Source organism: Astatotilapia calliptera, chromosome 7, assembly GCF_964374335.1.
Source record: "Astatotilapia calliptera chromosome 7, fAstCal68.1, whole genome shotgun sequence".
In the NCBI taxonomy this organism is placed as follows: Eukaryota; Metazoa; Chordata; class Actinopteri; order Cichliformes; family Cichlidae; genus Astatotilapia; species Astatotilapia calliptera.
Genome location: NC_137428.1, coordinates 40,179,023 through 40,200,970, shown reverse-complemented (window position 1 = coordinate 40,200,970; position 21,948 = coordinate 40,179,023). Strand labels below are relative to the sequence as shown.

The window sequence follows — 21,948 nt, the reverse complement described above, 5'->3', positions numbered from 1 at the left end:
TAACTTTTTACTAAGACTTACGGAGCTCCGAGAGCTGAAACGAAGAGTCGTGAACCGGAGAGCAGAGGCAGACCCCCGGACACCAAGAGCCCAATCCCGCGGGATGCTGCTCAGTCAGAGGAGAACGAGGTGCAGGGAGATCACCGGACCCACGCCCCACTCTGTGGCTGTGGTAAGAGGGACACCAACAAAGAAGCAGCACCACGCCTTTAGTAAAAATGGTCCATAATAGTAAGGTAAATAGGTAAATTTACTGCAGGGTAAAAGTACAACAGAATGCAGCGGTGTAAAGGCAACATTTAAAGTAATAGCACTTATACTGCTGTTAAGTAAAAGTACAATTTCTGCAGTGTGAAGGTATAAGCGCTGTGAGTGATCTCTTAGAGAAGAAAGTGCTACATAATCACCAGTCCATTTACCATTTACTATGCAAAGTGTCCTATTTCAGAGTAAATCTATAAAGTATTATAGTTGCCGTTGCTTCAGTATTAACCTGCAACGTAACTAAACAGGAGTAGTGGCGTAAGATATGTTTGTGAGTTACAGTGAATAGAATAGATTAGATTAAAAAAGAATAGAATAGAATAGCTCTTTATTGTCACTGTTACAAGAACAATGAAAGGCAGTTTGGCATCTCTCCGTGTGAAATACACAATAGCGTAAGTAAGTGGGAGTGAGTGTCCAGGTTGCGAGGGGTCTTTGAGGATGATGCTGGCTTTCTTCTGAAGTCTGCCAGGATAAATGTCTCTGAGGGGGGTTAGTGAAGTGCCAATTGCCAGCTCTGCTGCCCTCACCACCCGCTGCAGTTTCCTCTTGTCCTCCAAAGTGCAGCACTTGAACCAGAGTGTGCAGCAGTAGGACAGAAGGCTCTCCATGGTGGAGTAGAAAATATGAATACTACTCCTCACAGTACTGCAGTGTTACTGATGTCAGTTTCTGTCTGTGTGGTTGTTGTTCTGGATCTGTGTGGTGTCTCAGAGAGCCCGGCCTCCTGCTCTGAGGCCTGCAGAGCAGCTGATGCTGCAGAGGCAGAGGCAGGACGCGGCCCGAGACAAAGTGCTGGAGTTCTCCAAGTACCAACAGAGCTGCAACATCAAGACGTCATGGCTGAAAGACACGGAGCAGCAATTCCTGAAAGGAGCCGTGGAGAGGGGAGTCCAAGCCGCCGTGAGCCAGCACGAGACTGACGTCGAGCAGAGGAGACGCAGGTTTGATGACAAAGTCCACCCACAGCACCTTTAGTACTCAGATTACTTTATACTCTGATTACACAACACACATGTAACCTTAGTACCTGCTAATCAAGTGACTTTTTACCGGTTTTCATCATCCAGTATCCCACCTAAAATCAGAGATTATTAAAGCTCAGAATAATAATGCATCATAGTTTTAATCCTCGGCTGTAGTGAGAGTAGAGAGCATGTGGAGGAGAGCCTGGAGATGAGAGAAGAACTGGAGATAAGAGGAATAAGCACACAGGTGGAAAGATAAACATGCAAGCAGCAGATGAAGGTGGATGAGTTTAAATATCTGGGGTCAACCATCCAATGTACAAGGGTGCACAAGATGTGAAGAAGAAAGTGCAAGCAGAGTGGAGGAGAGGAAAACCTCAGAGGAGGTTCATGGATGTAGTGAAGGAGGACATGCAGAGGGTTGGTGTGACAGAGGAGGGTGCCGAGTGGATGGTGGGATACAGTATTTACAGTCTGTGCTTGCTGTGACATCTTTCTCACCCAATCGTGTCCTAAGGCTGGCAGAGCTGCTGGAGGTGGAGGAGCAGCAGTTCCTGCAGGAGATGGAGGAGAAAAAGGAGACAACATTAGAGAAAGAGGCAAAGATGAGAGAGAAAGCCAAAGCGCTGAGACACAAGAGAGAGAGCGAGCGACAGCAGCTGGTGTCTGAGAAACTGGAGCAGCAGTTTAGGTACCCTGCACCCTCCACCTAAACATCCACCGCAGCATGTCTTATAGAGATGGTGATTCACTTTAATTAAATAGCAGAAAACAGTTACAAATATTCATCTCAATTACAAACATTCCCAAGATAAATCATTAATATTAGAGCCAGTGAACTCCCCTGAAGGAATTCATTTCAAACTACTGATTCACACTGGAACAAGTTAAACGGGAGCACAACTCGAGGCAGGAAGCTAGTTTGGCCTACCTGAACTGAAGCTGCTTAAAAACAAGTTCAGAAAGTTAGACTTTAAAATGCTGATGCAGTCCTGTAACCAACATCAGAAAATCCTTTTAATTTTTAATGAATAGTCTCAGCTGTGTGGTTACTGCTGTGCTCAGGGAGCAGTGCGAGGAGCTGCGCAGCATCTGCAGCAGGCTCACGGAGCAGCAGGTGTCCCAGGAGCGAACCGCTCAGGTGAGGAGCCGGCAGGCGCAACAGCGGCGGCAGCAGGAGGAGGACCTGCTCTTCTCTGAACTGTGGGCGGGTGACGGGCGAGCCAAAGAGGAGCTGGAGGGCGCTCGAGCCCAGAGCCGGCGACACAGGAACGAGGAGCAGCGCAGCATCCTGTGCAGGCAGATGGAGGCGGCCGAGCAGCAGAGGCAGCGGGAGAGGGAGCTGAAAGAAGAGGAGGCCCGGCTTCTGGTCTGTTCCTCAGTCATTACAGTCGCACTCATCTCAAATCACCACAAGGGGGAGACACAGCTCACAAACACACACAACCACTGCAGATCATTCTGATGCTTGAAAGATGATTTAAAGGGTCATTCTGAGCATGCCCAGGAGCCTCCTGTTCATACACATTCACCTGTGACACATTCACCTTTTGCACATTTGGCAGACGTGGTAACTGAATGTATGATAACTGTGTGGCGTGCAGGCGCAGCAGCGGCAGACGAGCCTCCTGCAGGAGCAGCGGGAGCAGCAGCAGAAGCTCCAAGCACAGCAGGGCCAGCGGCGGCTGCTGGACCATGGTTTAAGGCTGAAGATGAAGCGCCTGGCCCGGGAGCAGCGCGAGGAGCTGGAGCTGGACATGAGCATCCTGCAGGCACTGCTCAAGCAGGAAATAGATGAGAAACAAGGAGCTGCTCAGAGGAAGGTAAGAGAACCTGAACGTCAAGGCCGGATTGAGCCAGGAAATGTAAAATCAATTCTATAAATGATTGTTCTCTTGTTTGTAACACTGGGGTTTAACACAAGATGAGATCTGTGTCCTCTCGAGGATGCTCACAGACTTAGATTGGTGGCTGTTGGACTTCAGTCAGGGTGCTTTTTATCACTGAGTTTGTGAACCACTTCTTTTTTTTTGTGCCGATTATGTAGTTCTGCTGATCTGATTAAGGGATGGCCTCAAACTAGCACTATGGCACGAAATAGCATTAACATGTCTGAGGTCATGTGTTCAGCTGTAAAAGGTCAGAGAGCACTCTGCTATAAGTGTCTCTGCTCCTGTTCTTCAGTGAGAGAAGGACGGCGCAGCAGACTGCAGGTGGATGCTATGATAGACTGCTTTGGTAATAAAAGAGAACTGAGTGTAAAAGTAAAGCTGACCACGAGCTCTGGGTAGAGACCAGAAGAATGAAGCTGAGAGCTGTTCACCTGCATCAAAAGGATCAGGCTGAGGTGGAATGAGGAGGCTCAGACACGACCGGGTTTAAGTGTTCGATCTCCTGCTGGGAGGAGGCCTCAGTGCAGACACAGGACACACTGCAGAGGTCTGGGGGGTCTGACTACTGCTCCTGAGACCTGAACTTCAGGAACAGCACTCAGAAGATGAATGAACATTATTTGATTGGTGGATGAGTTTTCTGTGCTGTTCCTTCTATGGTTCAGTGACAGATTGATTCTTAGCACTGATCCTCTCAGACAAATTCAAATGACTTCAGTGGAGGAATGAAAATATTCAGGCAGTGTTAGCCACAGTGAGTGCACTTCCTCATTCAGGCCAGCAGGGGGCCTCAGAGCACTGCAGTCAGCTGTAGCTGACACAAGAGTGAACATTGATGAAGCAGGTCAGACATTTACTAAGGACCTGAAGCTGCCTACAAGCTGAAGTTAATCAGTATGGTCTAACACAGAGTAAAGATTAAATTAATGTTTCAAAATTGGAAAAAATGTAAATAAAACGTATTTCTTGTGAGGTGATGAGAATCAAGAAATTCAGATAAAAGATGGAGAACAGTATTTGCAGTTTTCAGCAGCGAAGAGAAAGGTTTTCACTTGTGAATGAACACGAGAACGCACTCATCTGATTTACCACGTGCATGCTTGTGTGTGTGTGTGTGTGTGTGTGTGTGTGTGTGTGTGTGTGTGTGCATTCAGGCGGAGCTGCGTGAGGAGCAGCGCAGGTACCGAGAGTATCTGTTCGAGGAGCTGCAGAGACAGAGGAAAGAGGAGGAGGAGATGGAGCAGCTGATAGAGGAGCAGCTGAAGGAGGTCTGGGCTAAACGAGAGGAGAAGAGCCGGCTGGAGAGGGAGGCCAGGAAGAGGCTGATAGAGGAGGTGATGGAGGCGCAGCACCTGCAGATCCAGAACAAATGTGAGGCAGTTTTTATACTTCGGTTTGAATTCTTTAATCGTTTCAGTGTTTAAATGCTCACTTAATGTGTGTGTGTGTGTGTGTGTGTGTGTGTGTGTGTGTGTGTGTGTGTGTGTGTGTGTGTGTGTGTGTGTGCGTCTGTGTGTCTGTGCACTCCAGTGTATGCTAATCTGCAGAAACAAGCCCAGGTGAAAAAGGAGTGTGAGGAGCTGGAGCGAGTTATCGAGGAGGAGAATCAGAAGGAGGAGGAGGAGAAGAGACGGTAGGTCAGCAAACGGCCGAGTGCTGTTCGTGTGTCTGATATCCGTGTGTCTGACTTACTGTCTGTCCGTCCCACAGGCAGAAGCAGGCAGCTGGAGCATACCAAGCCGACCTCCGTGCTCAGATGCAGCAGCAGCAGCAGCTCCACTCAGAGCTGAAGGCTCAGGAGCAGCGGGAGCACCAGCAGGGCCTGTTGCTGGAGCAGCTCCTCAGCACCAAGAAAGAGCACATACTGTCCAGATTTATGTCCCACAGTGCTGGCACCCACCCTTTTAGGAGAGTGGAGGTCTCCAGGTCTGCACCCCAGACCCGGCTTACAGACTACTGAACCTCCACAGTTTAATTGGGGGACGGGGTGTGTATCAGGTTTCCTCCACGTGTATTTTGTTTGGATGTTTCTCTTTTATTTAACACACAAAATTCATTAAAAAGAGTGATTTCAAGAGAAGTTTTAGTCTGGTTATGTTTCTGTGAAGCTGTTCAGACTATTTAAATTTAAAGAAATTGAATCACAGCTGAAAAAAGTTTGGAATACAGAAAAATAACACTTAATACCTAAGCTCATGTTGGTATTAATAACAGCGGTTCTCTGAAGCAGTTTTATTTATATCATGATAATAAACACCTGAAGTAGGTGACAGAGTTGTGCTGCTTTGGTTTGCCCTTTAAATGCTTCACTGTGAAGTGACTGATGGGGTGGGTGATGTCAGAGGAGCCTGTTTGTGATTCACACTCTCTGTTGGGTAATATTTACTGAAGGAGAGGGAAGAGAGCCACATTACAAAACATCTCAGTCTTTTATTGTGAAAGAATCGTCATGTGGTAAAAAGAAAATAAGCAACAGCAGCAGTTTGATGTAACTGGGTGACTCACTGTAAACCATCTCTAATAATTATAAATGACTCTTCTTTATGAACATCACTGCAAGCTGCTGACAGAAGACTCTCCGGATGAAGCTCCAGCTCAGCAAGCATCACGTCTTCAATGTATTTAATGAACAGGTAACACTTAACATGAAGGTGCACATACTCACCTTTCTTTTTCTGTTTATTAGCAGCATATTGGTTCTTCGTTATAAAGCGCTTATTTTATTCGAACCTCATCCTACATGACTATATTCAGGTAGGATGGGAGGTTTAAGCAGAATAAATGGATAAAACTATTTGACTGTTTTTTGAAGATCGCTCCAAATGGCTTTTGCATTACCTTTGGTAGACATGTGACCTCTTCTGGCGGAGTTTGTACCCGGCCTCTTTTTCATATATTTGTCATTAATAATCTGCTGTGTTGTTTGGATTACACACTATGAAAATGTCTCGATCCTAAGATCCTAAGCCTGACTCCATTAAGTCAGTCCAAGAATCGTTCACACTAGTTTTCCTTTAACGTTCCCTTTATGCGGGGCCCAAAACCACCTCTTTGCTCGGGGCCATGCTTAGCGTTTAATCCGGCCCTACTGTAATGCTGTCACTTTGCATATGCTTACATCATTGTTACAAATCACTAATTGGAGAAGTTAATGAGTATTTAATGTACACTAGAGTCTGTTACTAACAACATACTGTTGCTGCTTGTGTTAATAAAGTTTTTCAATCATCATCTTAAGGAAATGTCACACTAACACACTCTGACACATGCTGAGGTTTTCATGGGTAAACTTGTGCAAGCACAAATAAACTCTGCATCATTTAATCATTACATCATAGCTGGAGGTGGGATGGACAGAATAACATGAACACCTCAGCAAGACCACAGTGGTTTTTTTGGGTTTTTTTTTTAAGAATGCTGAGAAATAGCAAAACAATCACCTGAAGTTCAAAATGACTTAAAAAAAACGGTCTCTGCATGCCTGAACTCACCTGAATAACATATTTAACTCAATATTTTCATTTATTTCAGTTCATCTTTGTTTCACCTGATCATGTTTGTAAACCAAACATAAACTGTATATCAAAGATGGACACAGCATATAGGTCAGTAAAGTGAAGCATTGCATTACTCCTACTATGCAGGAAAAAGAAGTAAAAAAGGAGTCTGACTGAATAGAACTCTGTGACAAAATGAGTCTACTGCTCACCTGATCTCTGACCTCAGTGAATTTTTCTTCAAACTCCACCCTTTCCTCTAAATATGGTTGCTTCTGGTCCCACAGAAAGTAACATGGCAGCTGCCAAATGGCTAAGAAGTAAGCTTGAAACACTTGTTGCTGTTCCTCAGCACACCTCTGAAAACTGGTGAAAGAAATCAGCTCATCCAAAGCTCTGAATCATGCACAGCTACGCTTGTAGAGTCAAAGAGTAAAAAATGCTTACATGTTTATACTGTCCATTTTCTTGTGTAACTAACTGTGTCTCTATTGCACAGACTGACCACAGGACTGAACAGTGATTTGTGCAGCACCAGTAAAGATTATTTTGAACTGTTAATAGTGCACAGCTCCTCTGTTCCCAGAATGAAACAAGGCTGGAAAACAGTGACATGAATGCTAGTGCCACATTATATTTCACTGATGTCAGAGGAGCACAGGTTCAGGAACATTAATGAAAGTCACAGGACTGTCAGCCTGTGGTGAGATTTCTTCTTCCGTGTGCAGCCTGTTGAAGTTCTCTGTTGTTCTTTTTCACGCTTGTGTTTCACAGCCTTCACGGCTGTGGCAGCGTGATAAAGCCTGTTGTGGGTGGACCGGCGTCTTGTCAGACTCATGTGCAGGTAAACACCTCATACCAGCAGAAGGAGTGGTTTGGGAGTGGACTCATTAGCTGAGTAAGAATAATAGCTGTGCTCAGACAGGTCTGAGACGAGCTGCTGCTTCCCACAATCACTGTCACAGGATCTAATGCAGCTTATTTCAGCACATGAGGATCTATTTATCAGCCGGAGAGGATGAGCGGAGATTATTACCCCTACTCCAAGGTAAAGGACCTGTTATTGCCTCTGTACTCACTGTAAGAGCTCATATCTGTGGTTAATGTTCACACAAAATATTCTCTATAACGTTCACTATCAGCCTGTCGGCATTACACAACATCTCTGATAACAGACACACTTTACTGATGTGTTATCAGAAGGAAAGGTCTGACTTACATAAGAACATTTTATGTAAAACCAGCTTTATACTCTCACATTTTATGTCTGTGAGGAGATATTACAGGAAATATAAATGTTATGGGTGGTGGTGCATGAAGGTCAAATATCCTTCTCTGGCTCGATAGACTTTTTAGTTTGACCTTGTTTGTGAGAGATTTATCAACATGTCTGAAGAGAAAAGGATAAATTAGTTAGTTGAAGGATTCTTAGAGGCCTGAATGAGACACAAAGAAAGCAGCCAAAAATCCTAATTTCCCATACTGCAGCTGGATAGTCTTACTGCACTGAAGCAAAACATTCACAGTGACAAAGACCCAAAATGTTGAAGCAGTTTAGAGCGTAGTGCTCTTTCAGTGATGACGTATTACTATAATCTAAGCAAAAGTACTATATTTTTAATAATGTGACTGGAGCTCATTTACTTTCTATGCTACTGTGTAGCTTCATCTGTAATAACAGGACATAATTTCTCTCCAGATTCAGATTTTTAGATTTATGTCTACAAAGTCTCACGCACAGACTGGTTTTAGGCACCCTTTGGTTTTGAATCCTGCTGTGTTAGCTTTTTGTTTCTGGAGTGACCACATTTAGATGAGGTGGTGGAGTGCAAACAGACCAGCTAATGCTAGTTAGCATGTTAGCACTAAGTTACATTCCTTGAATTTTGGCGATCTGTGACAATAATTAACCTCACAGCAGCCATGATATTGGTCAGATAATTGCCTCCAACAGCACAAACACAGAGGTCCTGTTATCTAGCAGACAGCTAGCTGCTACAGCCACCCCCACCACCACCACCATATTAAAGCAAACTGTAATAATTAGATCAAACCCAACAGTCTTCACAAAGTCAGCAAGGATGAAATAGGTTATAGTAACAAAACAGTTTCCTGTATCAGCCTGTAAACATGTTATTTCTGCAGTAAAGCCAACCATTTTAACATGGGAGACTATGGGGACTGACTCAATGCTGGAGTCTCAAGTGGCCATTAGGGGAACTGCAGCTGTGCAGGCTGATGCTTCTTCTTGCCACAGTCTAGGAAATTCCTCCTGGCAGTTATTTAAAAGACTGAATTAACAGTAATAACAGAAATTCCACATCAGTGATCACCAAGACATAAAAACTACACAGTCTTTAGTCTACAAGCTTCAGAGGTTTGAAGGCTTTATCCCAAAATAAGGTTTAATGGTGTTTTGTTTGTGTTTGTTTTTTTGCAGGCTAACTGACACACACAGGTTACAGGTTACAGGATTACAGCTGGTGTGACATGTTTGCTGGTTTCAGCCTACAGTGTAACTCCTACTGTAAAATAAATGGATTTATACGGAGCGCCGCAGGGGACATGGGAGAAAAAAAATTAAGACAGACTTTTGCGAGATCTCGCAAAACTTTTAGCCGCATTCTTCGGACGCCGGCTTGAAGCCGACCGGGAGGTCGAGACACGAGTCGAGGCACGATTCCTCCCGGCTGTAGTAGGTCTCGACCTCCCGTTAGCTCGAAGCTAATGGGAAGAATGCAGCTAAAACTTTTGCGAGATCCCGAGTTTGTTTTGCGAGATCTCGCAAAAGTTTTGCAAGATCCCGAGATAGTTTTGCGAGATCTCGCAAAAGTCCGTCTTAATTTTTTTTTCTCCCATGTCCCCTGCGGGGCTCCGTAGATTTATAAAGTACATGATTTGCATTTAAAAATAGAAAGAAACATAAAAATTCTTAAGTACACACCAGGTGTTAACACAGGATTTATTTACATCCCACCTCATTATTACACTTTTGATTGGTCTGGCCTCTTTCTGGTTCCACTGCATTCAGTTTTTGTGGTCAATTTAAACACAAAAAGTTGAAGTGGAACAAAGCCTCTTAAGCCCCAACGCCCCCTGATACGGGGGCAAAAGGCTGGAGATCAGTTAGGCTTGGGGCTTAAGAGGTTAAGGTGTGGAAAGAATGAGACGACACGTTTGGATGAATGCTGTCAGGTGAGGAGGCGTGGACGAGCGTTAAATGATTAATTCTCACAGTGTGCAGCCTGTTTGCTTTCATGTCTGTTTGTCTTCTCTTTGTGGCTGATTGTTTGACATTCTGGTTGTCATTCTGAAGCCTTCATGAAAAGATAATCAAAAAACAAAACAAAAGAAAGATTAAAAATACAAAATCAAAGTTCCTCTGAGGGTAGTTCTCTTATTGACCAAATGATGGTGCTATTGTGACAGCACCACAATTCCAATATTTTGCAATGCTTAACTTAGACCACCAATTTCGTTTTGTTTGTTTTTAATTAGATTTTTTACTTTTTTTTATTATATTCAACTAATTGCTGTTTATATTGTTTTATTTACTATTGAATTAGCATCCCTTAGTGGTAAAACTGGTACAAGGTCAGTAGTTTGCATTTGGAATATTGACCTTTATAAACAGATTTGGTTGCAACTAGATGAAATATTAAAGAATTACAGATGTTTGACCATTAAAGTGGCCACACCCACAAAGGTGTGTCAGCTAATCACAGAAAAGAAGTTTTAGGTTTTTAGAGGTCATTTGATTATAATATATACAAAATTTGGTGAATAGTGGAAGAATATCGGAGAGAAGGCAGAAAAAAGTATGTTTTTGTTTTATGTATTTATGTTACCAATGAACTTCTCATAACTTGGAGGTTTCCTTCCTGCTCCATAGATGGCTCTGAATTACCGTGAGAAAGACTGCAAGTCATATATGTTGTTTTATTACAGTTCATACAGATGATTGATGCTGGATTTGCAATAAGTGAAATAAAAGTGGGACTTTAGTTTAGAGAAGCAGGTGGGATTATTTTAGTGGTTTTGCTCCATTCACCTAGACCCATACAAATAATTCTATATACTGGAATAAACAGGCAGTGGAATTGATGCCAATTTCCACTGGATCCACAAACAGAATCAGTCTTGTAGATCTGTACCAGGTCTGACTGTGTGAGGCAGTGAATTTTGGAGATGCTGTCATAGTGTTAATACTTTTACAGGGATGGTATTCATAGAAATTCAAATAAAATGTTAACTTGGGAATTTTTTTTTTTTAAATGGACCCTCCAGGTTTCTCTCAGGACCCTGTGTGGGGATCCACGCCTCATGTTGAAGCACCCTGCGTAGTGTGTGTATGTATGTGTGTGTGTGTGGTTGAAACCTGGCTTGGAGCCAGGGATCAGCCAATCAGCGGGCAGTGTGGGGAAAACACGGCTGTCAGGAAGAACAGGCCTCCTCCCTCCCTCCACCTGCGGGTCGCTTCAGGCTTTTCGTTTCCGTTTTTCTGGATTTCGGGATCCTTCTTCCGGTTAGAACCCTTTTCATCGGCTCTGAGTTTACCCTGAAGTACCCGAGGGTTCGTTTTTACCGGAGGAAACAGCAGCGGGAGCGCGCTCCTTCGGACCGACGCTACACCGAACAAAGTGACCGAAACTCGGCCAGACACCTGCTGCGGGGCATGCGCACTGGAAAGTCTCTGCTGGTTTAGGACCGAACCGGAGCGCAGAGGGACTCTAATGGATCATTAATGGACACAAGAGGAGCTTATTAGTGTAGTTTGATCCACCGGGGAGGCACGATGTCCGTGAACGAGCTGTACACGAAGGTGAGTTTACTTTTCACCTGGAACAGACAAACGCGCACCTGCTGGAGCAGCTCCAGCCCGAACCCCGTCACTTACGTCGCCTTTAGACGCTCAGGACTCACCTGCACTAAACTCTGAGGATGATTTATGTTACACCCGACACACAAACCAGACAGCACGGTGTTTATTCAGATTTTAAAGAGATGAGTCACCTGTTGGGACTTAGTGTTGGAACATTAGTTCATGGCGCTGCGGGTGGAGAGTGAAGTAACGTTGGAGCTATATGTGATTATTTGGCCTGAATGTAAGAGAAGAACAGGTAAAGCCTGGATAACGCAAACTAAAGAGATTTTTCCTCAGAAATTCCACAGAGTGCACACTTTAGTGTAAAATGGCTAATTTTTGAAAGGAGTCTTGCGTGCGGCTGAGCGGACAGGTGCAGGAGGCGCAGATTTGAGTTAGAAAGGACCCGTGTTGGATTTCAGAGTGGTTCACAGGACTCAGGCTGTCTGTGAGGCCGTGCTGGACGGTTTCTGTGATCAGGGCATTATCACTGGTTGAATAAACCTTCAGAGCGAGACCGGAAGCTGGTTTTCTGCTGGTTGTTTGAACCTGTTATCAGCCTGGAAAAGCAGCATTATTACACTCACTGATGATTCATCACTCAGATCACTGACAGCCCATCATCTGCTCACCTGCACGTCAGTGATTAATGATTAAAGCTCGTTTTCTACAATGAGCAACAAAAGAAAATCAGAGATGAAGCCATTGTCTTATCTAATGTCTTCATCCTTCAGCCACACACACACTCGCACACACACATGCAGTCAGATCATTAAATTTGTTGTTTGTCTTCCAACTTAATTTTCTTCAGCATCATAAACCGACAGGCAGAAATGGGAGAGAGAATAAAAACATAAAACAGCTGATGAGCAACAGGAAGAAAATGCCCAGAGGAAAACAAAACAAAACAAAAAAAAAGGATAAAAGCAGAGAGACTCTAATGCATTGTGGGGATTGTAGGATTCAGCAGTGTTGTGGGTTCAGTCAGGCCAGGCTCCGTTCATCCTCTGATGGTTGGATTTCTTTGATTCGAGGATTGGACTTAGTTGTGTTCTACTCTTTAATCTGAGCTTTGCTTCCAGTCTAATCTGTGACTCTTTATTAACTCAGCAGGAACCTGTTTGAATGTTCATGAACTTGTTAACCTCACCTCAGCTTGAGTGAAACCTCTGCTCAATCAGGCTGTCTGAAATCTGAGACGCAAAGACTAAATGAGCTTCCTCCTGCAGCAGAACTCACTGTAGTCCCACCTGTAGTCCTTCAGTCTGTACCGTCTCCTGGACCACTGTAATCAGGCAGAAAAGTGTCTTGTTACGTCAGCGTTCACAGCAGGGGGAAAGTTATGAGTTTACTTTTGTTCTTTTTTTTTTCTGAGATCTTTCTGTGAGAGATGAGAGTTAAAGCTTTTAAAATGTGAGGACGTTTTGTTTTGTGATCTTGGTCTCGGCTTTATTCTCTGTGCTGGAGTTCAGTGAGTCTTCTTCCTCATGCTGTTACGAGAAGAAAGTAACTCAGAAGCCAACTTTAATCTGATGATACTTCCTTTTATTACATGCTGTTGATAATGATGGCCTTGACTCTGACACCAGACGTACTTTTAACTGTCGTTATTTTGTAGAGCTTTTCTGCACCAAACTCACTTTGACTTTTGGACCTTTCAGTTTGAACTGAAGCAAAATTTCATGTGAACTGTGAGGAAGTGACAGCAGGATCTGTGAGAAGTTAGCAGCTTAGGTTAGGTAAGACTAAAGTTAGCCTACATCTTCAAATTGTGTTGCTGGGACGTTTCCACAGTTCATTTTTATATAGCTGTAGCTTCTAACTAAAAAGCACATTTGGAAGTTTCCATGTTTTATGTTGTTTTGAGTCACTGAAACACTTTTCTTTCATCATTTTTAATTTATGTGACGTCACAAACTCTGACTGCGACAGTTGTTGTAACAGATGTTGGTGTCAGGATGAAAACCTCATTTTAAAGGCGTCATAATTGGGAGAAAAAAGGGGGAAATGAGCTGCAGCAGCACCTGTAGGCTGGACGCTGGATCAGCTAGATTTTAAAAAGCTAACTGTAAATAATGACGGCAGACTGTTCAGAGGACAGGAGAGAGGTGCACACCTGTCATCACACCTGTCATCACACCTGTTCACATGTTTAACCTGTGAGCACAGAGTCTGTGTTCCTGCAGCAGTAACAGTGAGATCTGTGAAGCTTGTCCATGTGTACGTGCTGCTGAGTACAGCTGCTGCTCCTCTACACTGAAAGGAGGCAGTTGAAGCGGCTAAATCATCTGACCAGCACGCCTCCTGTTCACCTCCACGGTGTTATTTTTCATGTATCGGGGAGGACACCCCAGGACAGACCAGGACACTGCAGAGATTATATCTTCCTGCTGGCTTAGAAAGGGTGGAGGAGGAGGGTGGGCTTCTCTGCTTAGATCGCTGCCCCTGAGATTAGGAGCACCGGCTTTCTTTCAGTCTTACAAATACCAATCACATCGTAAAAATTAACAGAAACTATCAAAATATAAACCAAAAAAATCACGACATCTCTGGAATGGAACCAAAACTGAAAAGTAAAAACTAAATAACAACACACGTGCAGGCGTAACCCTGAAGTCCATTCAGCTTTCAGTCGGTCATGTTTAATATTGTTTTACAAACAGTGAAGTTCAGTCACGTGAACATTTCTGACAGCAGCACTTTTCTACATCCTTCACATTCAGCTGTAACCTCTCTTTTTAACCCCTGTCTGAGAAACTGCCACTGTTTAGATGTGATCACCCAAAGCCAGCGAGGACAGGCACCATGCAACCCCACCCCCCTGCTACCCTGCAGAGGAGGAGCGGTTGGATTGAATGATGGAGACTCACTCAGGAGAAGTCGTCGTCTTCTGCTGTGCATGCCGGGATTAGCTGAGATTAATTACAGCTCGTTAGTCGCAGCTCTGCTCCGAGGACAGCGTGAGCGTATGTTTCAGATTAGAATCAGACGCAGATTTCTGACTGTGTGTGTGTGTGTGTGTGTGTGTGTGTGTGTGTGTGTGTGTGTGTGTGTGTGTGCGTGTGTGTGTCTCTATCTGTGAGTCAGCTCTGATCTGTAATCCTCCTCCTGGGCTCGGTGGTCCGCTTCATTAAGTGGGGCCACTTTGAACCTCATCAGACTGAGTAATCTGGTATTTGGGGGGAGGGTTTCCACCTGCAGCTCCACCTGTGCTCAGCTGAGTCATGATTGCTGGGCTCTCCAAGAGGGTTTGTGTTATCAGGGTGATCTCAGAGTGATGCTGGTCTAGTGGGAATCTGCTGGACTCAGATCCAGGACTCTGCTGAGGCTGCTGAGTCAGAGCAGATCAGGCCTGCAGTGGGACGAGTTTCTTTACTCATTAATCTGATTGACAATCTGATTAATCTTAACAATTGTTGATCACCAAGTGGTCAGAGTGTCTTCCAGAATCCAGAGAGCTGCGGTTTAAACTCGGACGGTTCTCTCCTTTTTCTCGCACTTTGATGATCAGGGCAGCAGTGACTTCGCTCCATGTCGGACTTTTATTATTCTGTTTTTGTATGCTTGTTGTTCTCTCTAGCAGCTCAGTCATTTCCCACTAAGCTGTATTGACCAGCTGATTACGTGATTATGGCTCCATAATGACCTAAAACAAGAAGTCTGAAAGTCTTTATGAATTTACATTACTGGTATTTTGGATCCTTCCATCTCTGAGGAAGCTGCATCTTCGCACTACATACATCCAGATTGTAAAATCAAAAATACTGAGTTCCTGCATCAGGTACCGAAGGGTCAGGGGTCACAGGGATAAAGATTCTGGAAAGATGACAGACTCAGTTTCACGCATTTATTTTGCCATGTCAGTAATTTATTTATTATCATTGGCAAACTAAAGTAGGCCACACATCTCATATTGACTTTGACTCTTGGGACTCAGAATCGATATTTTTGATGTTTTGATCATTTTTCTTTTGTTCATTGGTGAATATTAATAGTTCTCATTAAATCTTTCTGGTGCTGGTTGTGGCTGGAGTTTTTTCCGCTGAGGTGATGAAGCAGCTTTGTTATGTTTGCTGTCTTCATTACAAAGTGTTGAGTCTGTCTGCACCTCAATATTTAGTGATTCAGAGTTTTGTTCATTAGGCATTGTGGGTTTATTTTCATTTTTTTCCCTGGAGTCGAGTATTTTTTATTTCTTTTTTTTAAATAATGTGACATAAACCCTTCCAGAGCCGGCGTCTGTCTCACTCAGTTCTGCTGTTTGGGGTTTTGTCAGTCAGCTATTCCAGCTGTTAAATGTATTTATTGGTCTGCTGTTTTGAAGCAGTTAATAACAGACTGTTACACATGCAGGTAATTATTTGTATCCGGAAAGAAGTCTGTGTGATTTCTGATAAATGTGGGTGGAGCTGTCCTGCTGGTGGATTTACATGTTGCTGTGGGTCTGTGAGGAAGCAGGAAACAAACAGACTGCATCTCTCTCCTCCTGAGCTGCAGCTCTCTGGTTCCCACTGCTGTCAGCGCTCGGCTAGCGCTGCAGCTGCTGGATGAATGGAGCGTGCTGTCCAGCTCACAGAAACCCTGAAGACTCATGAATGTGTCTGTGATTAGCACTAAACCTCTGCACTCACCTGTCTCACATATTATAAACAAAATGCAGGTGAACTCTTAGATGAATCAAGTGCACTTAAGTATTTAAAAACTAAAATATTTATTGATTTATGTTTTGGACACTGCCTCAGCCTGCCAACAGACGCTCTCTGCAGGTGGATGGAGCGTCTGTAGATCCCTACATTCTGCCAGCAGAGAGCCATGTTCACTCACATAACCCATCCAGAGAGATGACAGGTGGAAACTCTTCTTGTCAGAACCCCGCCCACTTCAGTGGGGGCCTGATAAGAAGAGTTTCCACCTGTCTTTGGATGATTTGGATGAAGATCAGAGCATGATTAATAAACGGTCTCATTCCACCCTGGCGGCTCACTGATGATGTCACCTCCGGTCACAAACTAATCAAGCTAACACTATCATTCACCTTAACCTGCTAAGTGTTTGCGTTTGTCCAGTTTAGCCTGTCATAGGCATCTCCACCTGCGTGTCAATCATTTTTACCACGTGCGTTCCTGCAGGTAAACTAACAAATCTGGCAGAGCAAACTTCTACACAAAGATCTGACTTCTGTCGCATTTATCAAAGAGATTTATTATCTCTTTGTTCTGATGTTTGCTTCTCAAACATAAATGTTTCCTTTAAGTTTGTAGTGACAGAATCCAGTGATCCTGAACTTGGTGAATGTTTGTTTGATATAATAATTAAAGGCTTTCAGTTTAATGTTGTTATTAGCATTAGGCAGAACTGCTGAATGCTGACAGTTGAGGTGACCATGTTTGAACTGTTATTGCTGATTAACTGTACACTTCACGGTGTACTGATGGTTATGGTTTCTGTAACTTTTGTCTGTGTGTTAGAGTGTTTTTCTCCGAGCGTGGAGTTTGAGGTGGAGGAAGCTGGTTGTTTGAAAACCGAGTCCACTAATCCTGTAACCAATCTAACTTCTGTTCCTCACTGATGAGGCTGGAAGCAGAAGTTCAATTCAATTTTATCGATAGAGCCTCAAATCACAACGACAGACGCCTCAAGGTTTATGTATTGTATATGCTTTATATCGTAAGGGAGATCCTATGATAATGCATACAGACCCCCTATCACAGAACCATAGCGGGGGGGGGGGGTGCTGTAGCATAATGGACAGGCTTTTGACAGGGCTCCCACACAAACGCAGAGATGAAGCATCACCAAATATGTTTCCAAACCAACCTTCCAAGCCAAAGACTAGAAAATATGGTGAAGCAGATCTTCCCTTTGGCTTCACCTACACAAGTGCCAAGTTAGGTCTCTGAATTAGTTTTCCCTGCGTCGGGAGCAGCGCTGGGCTCTCCAAATCACGGACAAACAGTATCCCACATTCTTGATTTTTAGTTCACAAACACTTGTTGTATTGACTAAACTACTCCTGACATTTTGGAGATGTTGGCTCTTTATACAGTAAAGTTACAGCTGGATACAAATAATATCAGGCTGATCCTGCCACGATTTGTTCCCTCGGTTCAAATCGCGGACAAACAGGATCCCACAGCTGTTTGTTTTTTGAACCGATTTTCCACAGAGAGGCATTTTTTGAAAAATGTATTGATAGCAATGTTGAATATTATTACACATTGAAAAAAAACAACAACAACTACATGTAAAATAATCACACCGTGCCTCTGCCTTTCTAAATGGAGGGACAGTAACTGCGTGTATATGTAAGTGTGTAAAACCTGCAGATAGTCAGATTAACAGTATTTTGTCTCTATCTGCCATTCTGCAATTCATCTCATGTAAACAATAATGTGGCGCACAGCGTGACGTGAAAAAAAGCACATACCTTTAACGTTGCGTGATGAACTCTGTATTCCTCGTAAACGCAAAAATTGAGTTTTAAAAAAATCTGTGTTTTCGGTGATTCGAAACACCGTTTACAAAAGACCCAAACGCATAAAAACAGCTGCATTTTCAAAAAATACCCGTGTAGGTGTGGACGTAGCATAAAAGAGTTAGTAGTTTATTATATTGCTACCTGTAATTTATTGCAGTTTACTTTTGTTTGTTTGAGGTGTGAAATGAACGCAATGCAGTTTGAAAACAAAATATGGATGTGTGTGGTTGGAGGATGTGTTTGTGCGGGGAGGGGCGAAGATTTTTCTTGTAAAACAAAGGGGGGCCCAGCAAAAAAAGTCTGGGAACCACTGCCCTATCATACGACCCTCTATGAGCGGTGTGATAGACACTGAAACATTGTCATCATAGGCTACATCCACACTAGCCCGGATAGATTTGAAAACGGTGTTTTCGTCTGAAAACACTCTGCGTCCACACTAGCGTTTTCAGAGTTGTGGGTCCGATGACGCATTTTAGTCATGTGATGCAGTCATGTGACCAATTACACTAAGGCATTATCAGAGGGCATTATACAGCAGTTGTTTTGCTTGCTCTGTTTTTACAGTCCTATTAAAGATTAATATCAGTCTGTACATGCTCCAGAGAGCTTTTCTTCAAATTCTTTAATTCTCACTCGCTTTTGCAACTTTGTACTTTTGTGTTACTCGCAGCAACAACTCCACCTCATGTTAGTCCATTTAAAAACGGTGCTTTTCTTCAACATTTTGCCGCGATGTTTCAAAGAGCTGGAAAGTAAATAAACGGCAGACAGAAATGAGGCAGGCCGAATCTTCTTGCGTTTCACACATGCGCAGTACTGGAACGTGAGCGTTTTCGTCCGTTTCAATGTGGACGCACAACTCTGTGAAAACATCTGGAAACGAAAGTGTGGATGCGGAGCGTTTTTATACAAAAACGCAGTTTTCAAAGTTATCTGGGCTAGTGTGGATGTGGCCCTAGTTGAGGATGTCCATCCGCCCATTTGCTAAACAAGTCTTGGGGTAGCAGTCTGAACAGAAATACGCAGGACTCCCACTCCCGCCATGCCCACCAATCTCCTCCAGCTCTTCTGAACAGTGAGGCATTCTCCTGGGCTTTTTCCGAGTTGGAAAAGGCCAAAACACCCAGGAGGTGAGCTGGTCAGGGGAACCTCTGCTGCCTCACCTCCACTGAAAGGTGCTCGCGGTGAGACGGTTTTGCATTTAGTTGATGGAAACACTGAAGTCATATTGGGTTTTTCCCACCTGCATGATGCAGGGTGATGTCATTGAAACAGTCCAATCACAACTGAAAAGTTAATGGACCAAAGTACTGAACCTGAAGTCTCTCACTCCTGCTGAGCTTGAACTGTGGATCACGTCAGCAGCTGTTGTCTCTGTGTTTGTATATGTGTGGTGCTTTATTGCCTAACCTCAGAGGACGTTTTCCTGTAGCAACAATAAGGGAGACTCCCTTTAGCTTTAGCACCACACTAGTGTGTGATTAGAGAACATTAGAAGGACACGCAGTGTCGTAATGTGCTTTGTCAGGGTGAATGTTTGATATGTACGACCTTCGGCCTCTCTTCTCTCTGAGCTTTCAGTGCAGGTCAAAGTTCCTCGACAGGTCGTATTGTTTCTTCCTGCAGGACACACCCAGCACTCACCCTGGGGCTGATGTCACCGTGCTGACACGTCACTGGGCGGAGACTTCGCTCACCTGTGCAGCTCTGAATGGAAACCTGATCTGTGCATGTAGAAACAGACAAACTCATTCTTCAGGTTAGAGGCTCAGAGTGAAATACCAGCCTGTGAACTCTGCCCCGTGACTCAGAGCCATTTCAGGTCTTTGTGTGTGCTAATCCAACACCTTCACTTCCCCTGCAGGCTCGTCTTTTATTCCAAACCTGTACTTGTCCTCCACTGCTGGTCCTCTTCTTTCCCTAAACCCTCCCCCAAAACAAAGCACAGCAGCGGAATGTCAAGTCCGTCCACGTTTCTGACTCACAGAAGGAAAACAAAGTCTGAGATAGAGTTAAACCCAGCTTCGTTCAGAAATCAGACCTGCTGTATTTGTTTTTACACAGATGCTTTCTGATTCTGAGCCACAGCTTTAAATTTTGTAAAGATGTGGAAGAGAGCTTTAGCATGATGCTGGAGCTGTGCAGTTTCTCTGTTGTGCATTTCTGCGGGTAGATGTAACATTGTTTGAACATGGAGTTGAATCCAGCAGCTGTTTTTGCTCAATAGTATTTTTTTAACACAACACTGGCAAGTTACAGATTACTTGTAGAGGTGGGAAGAAAATGTTTTCACAAATCGGCTCAGCTCTGCCCTGATCAGTGACTTTTTGGGGGGTAAAACGATTCAGATTCGGTCTGTGGAGACGTGCTTTTAAGCTGCTCTTCTTCACTTCATTGTCATGTTGTGTTACTTTCGGCTGAATGAATTGAAACTTATCAGAGTTCAAAGGACAAACAATGAGTAACTGTCCACATACATGTACAGTCCCTCCCCCGCTGAAGACATGCTAGCCTGTGCAGAGACGTGAAGGAAAAACAACAACAACAACAAATCAACTGTGTGTGTGTGTGTGTGTGTGTGTGTGTGTGTGTGTGAGTGTGTGTGTGTGTGTGTCCGTGTCCTCATTACTGGCTGAGTTTCCTGCTGAGATGCTGTGCATGTGGACTTCATGCTTCTCAGTCATTGGATAATTACTGATGGTGTCCTAGATAAACTTACAGCGTACACATACCACACACGCATTCACACCACGCACACGTTTACTACTCACACCGCACTCACACACTGTTTGATAGAGATCATGCCATCACACACGAGCTCACAGCATACTTTGTGTCAGACGTCCTTTAGTTCATGCCTGCAGACTGAAGCTTTGTTATTCTGTTACACGTCACACCCTGTTCACATCAAACAAACCAAAGTTTATAATGATGATGATAATGCTAATAATCATCATCATCATCTCATTTGTCAGTTTTTCACTGCTCTTGGATCTGGATGCTGTCATAGAGAAGGTATAGAAGCTCCGCCCATTTGCTGTTCACACTCTCTGTTTAAGCAGCAGAGACAGTTTGTTTCAGACTGAAGTCAAACTGACAGGCTGCTCCATCTACTCAGTATCAGATATTTATTGCAGCATTCCATGTTTGGCACTGTTCACCACCTGCACTCATGTATATATCTATCTACTTAGCACTTTTAATTCTTATTCTTATTTTTATTTTCATGTCTATTTAAGCGTTATATGACAGTATGTTTGCACTAAGCACTGCAGCAATTTCCTAATGTTGTAAACCTGCTCAACATTTGGCAATAAAACCCTTTCTGATTCTGATATTTTGAACTGTGACTCATGAAAATCTAATTTAGTAGGGTCCAAGAATAAAGAACAGGAGCATAAGCACAATGGGACTACTTCACGTTAAAATAGCAGCATTGTAATGAATTTTAATGTCCTGGTGTTTTTCTCTATTTGTGGTTCTGATTTCAGTTGAAATGTTAACCTGCCCAGTCTCAGGAGGCTTTAAATGGTGTGTAATAGTATTCCGGTTTGAGAAGCATGTGGTGACGGAGAGCAGGAGAAACTGTGTTTGTTTAGGGAGAGCTGAAAAAGCCTGAATCGACATTTTTGTGCTGGTTTCGGTTCTTTGAAGCACAGTTTACCTGCCTGTTGCCACACAGATGAAGATCAGAGCTCCAGGATGCGAGGACAGTGTTTCTGCTGGCTTTGAAATCACAGCAGTGAGAACTGTAAGCTCTTATACAAATCTGCTGCTTCTCATAATAATCATTTTTTGATGTTATTTAACCCCAAGATGGCTCTCCAGTGTGGGCAGAAAACGTTGGGCTACAGAACTTCCTGCATGTTATTGACTGTGTGCACGTTTGCATATGCTACTTCCGGTGCGGAAACTCCTGTGGGGAGCTTTGTTTCCGGCGCCTGGTTTATGGTCCAAAACAAGTTAAGCAAATGAATGAATC

The 21,948-nt window shown here is 43.7% G+C and overlaps 2 protein-coding genes across 3 annotated transcripts in view; both read left to right on the top strand.

Moving 5' to 3' along the window:
* Positions 1-36: 36 nt before the first annotated feature.
* cfap53 (cilia and flagella associated protein 53) lies at positions 37-5,204 on the top strand. Its single transcript, XM_026174659.2, has 8 exons — positions 37-172; positions 979-1,208; positions 1,750-1,923; positions 2,298-2,601; positions 2,837-3,055; positions 4,279-4,495; positions 4,655-4,757; positions 4,835-5,204. Exons 1-8 carry the CDS (start codon positions 104-106, stop codon positions 5,082-5,084), a joined length of 1,566 nt encoding a protein of 521 aa, XP_026030444.2. The 5' UTR covers positions 37-103; the 3' UTR covers positions 5,085-5,204.
* Positions 5,205-7,537: 2,333 nt separating this feature from the next.
* Positions 7,538-21,948, top strand: part of myo5b (myosin VB) — a 48,753-nt gene continuing 34,342 nt past the window's right edge. The window contains exon 1 of one of the 2 annotated variants that reach the window (XM_026174640.2): positions 7,538-7,669. In XM_026174640.2, the coding sequence (XP_026030425.1) occupies positions 7,640-7,669 (30 nt within the window). In that variant the 5' untranslated portion in view covers positions 7,538-7,639. The remainder of the gene's footprint in view (positions 7,670-21,948) is intronic. The other variant, XM_026174641.2, reaches the window with a different exon arrangement.